The following is an 8,275-nucleotide window of genomic DNA, read 5'->3' on the forward strand; positions in this document are numbered from 1 at the left end:
ATAGGGGCGGTAAGTTCTCAACAGAATCATGTGGTAAAGGCATTCCCAGCAATTATCCATCCATCTAGCCATCCAGCCATCCATCCACCCACTTTCAACCGCTTATCCAGGGCTGGGTCACGGGGGCAGCAGACCAAGCAAAGCACTCCAGATGTCTCTCACCCCAGCAATGCTTTCCAGCTCCTTTCCAGTGTGTTCTGGGTCTGTGGGACGTGTCTGGAACACCTCTAACAGGAGGCGCCCAGGAGGCATCCTGATCAGATGCGAAGGGCAGCGGCTCTACTCTGGATGTCCGGGTTCCTTATCCTATCTCTAAGGCTGAGCCCAGCCACCCTAATGAGGAAACTCATTTCAGCTGCTTGTATCTGCAACCTAATTCTTTCGGTCATTACCCATAGCTCATGACCATAGGTGAGGGTTGGGACTTAGATGGACCAGTAAATCAAAAGCTTCGCCTTCCGGCTCAGCTCTCTCTTCACTACAACGGTCCGACACAGCGCCCACATCACTGCAGACGCTGCCAGTCCATCTCACGCTCCATTTTACCCTCACTCGTGAACAAGACCCCAAGAAACTTGAAATCCCTCGCTTGGGGTAGTAACTCACACCCAACCTGGAGGGGGCAACCCACCGTTTTCCAGCAGAGAACCATGGCCTCAGACTCTCCAGCAATCATCTTGGCTAAAAATTAGAGACCTTATCATCTGTTGCAGGCCGAATTTTGGCTTTCATTGTGGCACAAAAACTGACATCCAAAGAAAAGTTTGGTCTCATTTTGAATAGGAGCATCTGCAGGTTAATTTCATACCTGCTGTGTTATTCTTTCATTCATTATCCATAATTGCTTATCCTATTAAGGGCTACAGGGGGGCTGGAGCCTACCCAGCTGACACTTGACGAGAGGCATTTTTATGTCACTTTTTTCCTTGGATGTAGCCAGGAAGATATGAAGAAATATGACCTCCCCAGTGTTAATCCTGCCTACAATGCGATTGTTCACTCCTCCAAAATAACCATCAGTGATCAAGACACCAGACCTCTTTGAATAACTCGACAAATTGGCAAACAATTTAAAGGACTAACACAAATATGTCTCTGCCCAAAGCTTTGTTTTGTTATCTTACCTTATCAATAAAGGCACACCCTGAGCAAAAATATATAGTTAAACACATTCTTTGATTACAACCATTACATTGAAAGCTGGCTACCTCTTAGCAAATATTTCACTCTAGTGGATTTAGTTGTTTTAAATGTGAGCAAACAGTCCACAGCTGTTCATTAAAATATGCACTATGACAGTAGCCGAGATGTTTGTTAGCCTTTGTATACAGACTGTTTCCACCAATTCAAAAAAATCAAAACAGTGCTGCCCATCCTCAGCAGCTGAGAGCCGAGGGAGATGGGAAATGACAGCAATGAAGTGTGCGTTGAAATAGAGTGTGGACGAGTGAAAGAGACTGACAGCAGACAGAGAGCTTGAATATGAAACACAAAAGACAAAATGGAAGCAAAGAGAAAAGGACTGGGAGAGAGAGAGAGCGAGAAAGACTGAATACAAAGCGGAAAAAGAAAAATGAGCCAAACAGAGAAGCAGCTGTTATCATCATGTAATGGATACAAACACAGCACCTCCAAATCATCAGGGAAGTTTCCTCAGATCTTTTCCTGTGTTAGGAGACAACAGGGTGGACATATATGGCTGTTCATTTCCACATGTCAGGCCTAATTTCCCTGCGTGCCAATCAACACAGAGCCTTTCTTCTTTCTCTGCGCCTCTTCTTCTGCTCCCCCCCTCCTTCCTCCAACTTCCCTTGCTACTTTGAGAAAATACCAATGACCTGTCCGCAACAATCAGTCCTTCCTCACGTCAATATCTAATATCCTGTACTGGCAGGAATTTAGCATGAATTATACCACTGGAAGCTATTTGCGTTATAATTAGAGAGCCAGAGAGAGGATTAAGCCACAGTTCATCCCATATCTGATTTCCAATTGTCCCTAGTAAGTAATCAGGGCCATAAGGTCTTTTAAATGAATGGTCTAATAAGCCTGGTGAGGATTGTACGCTTCTGCAGTGTGAAGAGAAGAAATGGATCTTGCATTAAGCAGTTCTGCTAAAATCAGTGAGCTTCAAAAATCATACAGGCTATTGCTGTCTTAATTTAGGTCTTTTTTCTGTATCTTTCCACATGCTTTTAACCACTGTAATTTCTTCTCACATTGCTGATTTCAAAAGTATGCCTCCAAAGTTTCTGTTGCTGACTTTCACTGACCTCTAAAAGAAATAGAAAAACATGTAGCATACCTTCTCTCGCTCGTATGAAGTCACCAGCTGCTTCTGCTCACCTGGCCCTGCAATTCACAACATGTCAGCGGTGTGTTAGTGTCGTGTAAGCATATGCAACCATCTGTCCTATTCTTGCAGACTTTGAGTCACTTCTGTTGTTTATCCACATTTGAGTAGAAAATGGCAAACATCAGGAAGAACGTTTTTTATGAACAGTCGTCAACGTTTATGTGTGCAGTGTAACAGAGCAACTTAACAGTGAGGGCTCTTTTTACTGTGCGAGGCTGTTATGGGGCTTATTTTGGAGAAATGTGGTCATTAGCAAAGGACATAAATCCGCTCGGCTAAAAACAACAAGCCTCACAGCTGCAATACATGGGGCACGGATGCGGTGTGTCATGCAAGTGGAGGGGAGCGGCTTTTTACACCTGCTACACTGACTCTGTCTCCGTAGCGTGTGGTTGCTGCCAGTTTCACTGTGTGTGTATTAGGTTGCCAAGTGATAATGCAGTTGGTTGTGGAGGGTTTGGAAGCGTATAGACTATATAAACCGCTACTTAATTAATTAACTGGATCGTTTAAACTACAGGATGCATTGATTTCATTGATTTGTTTTGCGTGAAATGTAAAAACACACAAGGTTGCTCTGCTGCTTTGCATCGCCTCTGGCACAATGAGGTATTCTTTTTATTATATTCAAACAGGCTGTAATAATTGTTTACACACACACATAGTTTTTACCTACAGAGAAAAATAAATTAACATTGAGCAGCGTGGTACCTGCGTGGGCAAGCGTGACTTTCGTAGTCAGAGTAGCAGCTTCAGTTGATTATAATGGGCACGCTTTCTTACAGACATGCTGCACCACAACCGTGCCCCATGTGTTTTGGCCATTACAGTCTGTTGTAGGCCACATTTTGGCTTTTGTTGTGGCTCAGAAATTTGACATCTACAGAAAAGGTTGGTCTTATTTAAACCGGAACATCTGCAGATTAATTTCATATTGGATATTGCAGGGATAATAGTTCCAGTGGATGCAGCTGCACTGCATTCCAGTTGCCATGGCTGTGATTGTTTCTTTATTTTTTCTGTCCACCACACAGCGTCATACCAGAGCAGGAGCATTTCAGAAACAGAGCCTGCCTGGTATTGTAGACTTGCGGATTTAGTTGATTTGTTCATTTTTACTTGATATTTGTGCTTCTGATAAACGTAGCCTAGAGCTCAGTTCAGACTAAAGATTCACGACGAGATGAGTCAAAACTTGCAACTTCTCGCAATGTGTCGATTTGCAACATTCTGAAAACCTGCCAGTTTACACCAATGCCACTAAACGAGATGGCGTATTGTTTTTATAGCAATGACTCTGCACTTACGTTCTAACTTTCAGCTGTTCAGGCTAATTTTGTAGCTGAATTTATTTAATCGCTTCTTAAAGTATGAATGAGGATAGTGATAGTGACATAATTACTACAGTTGCATCTCTAGCTTCTCTAACTCCGCCAGGATGCCGACGTCCTCGCTCCCCCCCTCCTCTGTTAAATGGTATCTCCCAGGTGCACTGCGTCATCAAACCATGTGATGTTTGGTATTGCCGGATTCAGGAAGCTCTCGACTTTTCAAAAATAACATCATTTTTCCTTTAATTATTATGGATTTCGCACCACAGCAGCCTAAACACACAAAGTCCAAAATCGCGATGAGTGGTGACAAGTCATGTCATGCCGTTTTTCGACAGGAAAAGTTAAAGGATTACTCGCGATCTTACGTGGAGCCGTTAGCGGGGACTTAACTGTTTCATAAAAGGTAACAGTCTCACTCCTACCACTATTTTTGGCTGAGATATACCGTCTAGAAAGTGGGATCATAACTTTCACGTTTCATATGGCTTTATTTGATGCTATTTTATGGTGGGTTTTTTTCTGTCCACCACACAGCGTCATAACTTTCACGTTTCATATGGAATTCGAGTGGCTGACTTGTCATTTGGAGCTCGGCCTGGATCTTTTCATGGAAAAAACACTGTAGAATGGTCATACTTTGAGCAATCTTCTTCAAATTTGAAACAAATGTTCATTGATAGTCTGCCTACATCGCCATAGTGTAATTTACCTACTCAGATGAAGCCACAGACAGTTATTCATCCTGAAATACATTTTCTTTTTATTTTAGGCAAAATCTTCAATTTTTTACTGACTTCAGAGGCCCATTACTCTGTCTCTGTATCACCTAGAGTGTTTCCGACACTTTCACAAGAAACTTAAGAGAGTTTTCTTTCTGGCAAGACCTCATGCATGCATGTAGTCACAGCGGTTCAGAAGCTACAGTCATTTTAATTTGGGTATGTTATTTTAGGCATTTTTGCTACAAAATGGGGGTGGAGTACAAGAGGCTAGTAGTGATGTGGTGAGAACATAAACAAAATGACCTGAGCATGCTTCAGATGGACCATATTCATAATATACTGTACACACCACAATAATATAAATAGCCTGCACCAATTAATCCCTGAACAAGTATTTGTGTGTGAAATACGCACATACAGTGAGCAACAGCAGTGACCCACCATTTGACATGGTCACACCATGAGGACAGAGGCCAACAAACGTGTCAACAGCCGCAGGGATGTAAATAAGATGGACTCGGGCTTGGAGGGGACAGAGGACAAGCAATGTTGCTGACAGTTTGTAACTGACTTAGCCAGCGGACTTTGCTACAAGCCAAGAGGCTGTGAAACAGGTGACGTACCTTACGTTCTACTTGACAAGCTGAGTTGCAGCTGGCAGTGTTGTTTTGTTTGTGTTTATTGGTGCTGTTTCCTACTTTGTTGTGCTGTAGCCTACAGACAATGTAGAAAAGTCTAGTTATGAATACATGGATCAAAGATTTGTGGCTGTTTTTGTTATTAAAGATACTTTAATCGTCATTATGCTACATCATATCTGTATTTCACATACAGTGCCTGTTAGCAGGTGAACTCAATCAGCTCGATGCAAGGCATGTATTTTTCTGGGATGTTTTTTAAAAGCTCTGTGGAGTGTCTGCTGAAATTAAAAGATTTGTGCACAGTGGCCGATCACCTTGGGCAGCCGGTTTCTAGTTATTTTGTGGTTCTTCAGCAGCACTGACGAGACTGAGTGAATGACTTTAACACAACGTTGAAACCTTAAACATTTAGTATTACTGTTGTACTATCTGTCTGATGTCTGTGTCTCCTCTTACTGATGGACTCGTGTGGTGCATCATTCATGGGAGATTTTGAACGTTCCTATGCTATTTGAACTTCCTCGACCTTTCAAATATTAAAGTTATTGTACATAGGTTTATACTAGTCTGAGAAGACTCCCAGTATATTTCTGTCTTTTTCTCCTTCTTGTGTTTTCGTCTCTCTTCTTTTAAAGGCTGTTGCATTCAGCAGGCGTCTCACTCCTCAGTGGGGAAAAACACAAGACAGCTTCAGACGGATTCATTAGAATACAAGCCTCTAATTAGAAAAGCCAGCTATTCTTGTCACTCACTGAAGACACTGTTGTTAGAGCTGCTCATAAGAAAAATAGAGGCCTTATCTGCCATTCACAGAGGACTCTGTAGATGAATTATATACCCAGTAGCCATTACAGATACAGGTATTCTTTTGGTACTTTTTTTTTTTTTGCTGTCAATCAACACTGCTCTTCATTACAGCCAACAAATCTCTCTACACTCTGGAAAGTTCTACACACGGACAGCAGAATACATATCTAATGTAGTATGAATTTGAGTAGGAGTATGAACATCTGAATAATATAGCATGCCGTATGAAAAGCCGTCACTGTCATTCACGCTGCACTGCCTCGGGGCTGCATTAGGCGCCGTGTGAGCGCTAAAGAGGCACAGTGGTAAGTGGGACTGACAGACACACTCAGCACAGGTCACAGCTTGTTTTATTTTGAAGTCAAACCAAGAGAAGAGGGACAAGGATGCACACTGATAAATTACACCAGGTATCGCTACATATCAACTAACAACATCACAATATCTCATAAAAGCGCTCTTGACAACAGATCCAACGTTACAAAATGAAAAATAACGGTACAGGAACAAAACTCGGCTGCAGTCGAAGCCCATCGATTAACGTAACAAAACACAGCGGAAAATAACAGTTTTGGCAAGAGACTGTGATATGCATGGTATTTCCTTTCCCAATCTGCAACGTTGTGTTAAATGGAGCTACAAGACCAGCAGCTGAAGCATTATGCAAGTAATTCGCATGAAGGAATTATAGGTCTGTAAAAACAAAAAGAAAAACCTCCTAATAAAAGCTACTACAATGCATACACACAAAAAACTAGCCTGAGCGCAGCTTGGGTCACTGGGGGATTTCAGGATTTAAAATGTATAGCACAGCACATTGAAATGTCACTGTATATGAGCTATCAAACAGCCATGATGGAAAAATTCATTCAATCAACTCAGGACGTGTTGCGGATGTGGACATTGGCGTCAAACCTTCCTCAGACGGTGCAGCTGAAATTTCATGTCTGATAAATGTGTTACAGCAATACAAGACCATACTGACATTTTTCGGGGTTGGCTTATGAAGTGATCTGTGTGTTTCTGTGTGTGTGTGGAGTTTGACTGATGTGCCTGAGGTTACACAGTTTGGACAAGAAAGGCAAGGAGGAAGAGGGGCCATGAATGAATATACATTAACTACCGTTTACACACTTGAAGAGAAAAAAAAAAACTCCAGAGAATCTCACAAAGAGGAAGCGTGAAATTCAGCATTGACTCGTGCCTTTGTACAAAGATAATCACATACAAATCATCCATACATTACAGTAAAAAATAAATATATCAAGACAGTCAATAAATAATAAATTAGAGCAAGGGACTAAAAACATGGTGACGAGAGAGCAGACTGTGTGTGTGTGTGTTTGTGTATGCGAGTGTGTATCAGCAGACGATGATAATCCCAAAGCAAAGGTTCAATGGGAAATGCCCCTTGATAAGAGAGTGAGCACATATATGGGCAGTCAAGGTAAATCAGAATATGACTTAGCATGTGCTTGTGTGTTTTAAGTCTGCATGCATGTTTTCTCTTTATATTGGCGTTATATATGTAGCTGTCGTGGATATGTGTGTCTCTTTGTCTATATCTTTAAATACTCACCTACGTGTTTGTGTGTGTCTGCGTCTATATCTGCCTGTGTCTGTGTTTCTTCATGTCTGCATGTGTCTGTATGTGTTTACAACACATTTTAACCGTTTGGCTAACTCAGTGGCCCTCGCCACTGGGGGGTTTAGCATCATGCTGCTGCCCCGCCGCCCCTCCAGGCAGCCAGGGAGAGACCGAGTGCGAGGTGGTCTGCTTAGCCATGCTGTAGTGGCTGATCACTGTGTAGAAACGGCCCCTTGAGTTGGCATCCTGGGCAGCGTAGTAGGCCTCCAGAGAGGCTGGGATACACCGCTTGTGCTGTGAGGGAGAAAGAGAACATTCAGCAATTACTTCACTGTTAATGATGCTATATGGAGCATCTAGTTAAATGAGCTATATGTAAGAAATCTAAAGCAAATAGTCGTAAAATCCTCCTAATATGTCACAGAGACTAAGGAATAATGTTCATATAACATACTGATCTCACCGACAACAATAGTACAACCAGAATACTCGCATTTAAAAAAAGTTTTTAAGGGCCGCAAATCATGTTTATGTTTTGAATTTGTGTTTTGGCCTGTTGCACCACCCACCGCCGTCTACCAGTCACACAGTCAGTAGAGTCTCAGCATCAGTTACAGTTACGACTGAGCTACAATGGCTGACGGTGCGATTAAACCCAAACGACCTCGTTATGATTCCCAAAAACGCCAAGACAAAACTCGAGGCAAAGCGAGGGTCTATATAGGAGATGCTTTCGAACGGTGGAGACGGTTGAAAGCGGAGGTCGAAGTGGCTACTCTTCTCCTCGACAGGTAAGCTTTAGCCAAAGTTGGCTAACTAGCATCATA

The 8,275-nt window shown here is 42.4% G+C and overlaps 1 protein-coding gene across 1 annotated transcript in view; it reads right to left on the reverse strand.

Annotated features, from left to right (window-relative positions):
- Positions 1 to 6,192: 6,192 nt before the first annotated feature.
- LOC126388089 (neuronal vesicle trafficking-associated protein 2-like) overlaps positions 6,193 to 8,275 on the reverse strand; it is a 33,343-nt gene continuing 31,260 nt past the window's right edge. Inside the window, exon 3 of the mRNA XM_050040980.1 lies at positions 6,193 to 7,742. Coding sequence (XP_049896937.1) covers positions 7,545 to 7,742 — 198 coding nt within the window. The 3' untranslated portion in view covers positions 6,193 to 7,544. The remainder of the gene's footprint in view (positions 7,743 to 8,275) is intronic.

Source organism: Epinephelus moara, chromosome 3, assembly GCF_006386435.1.
Source record: "Epinephelus moara isolate mb chromosome 3, YSFRI_EMoa_1.0, whole genome shotgun sequence".
Classification (NCBI taxonomy): Eukaryota; Metazoa; Chordata; class Actinopteri; order Perciformes; family Serranidae; genus Epinephelus; species Epinephelus moara.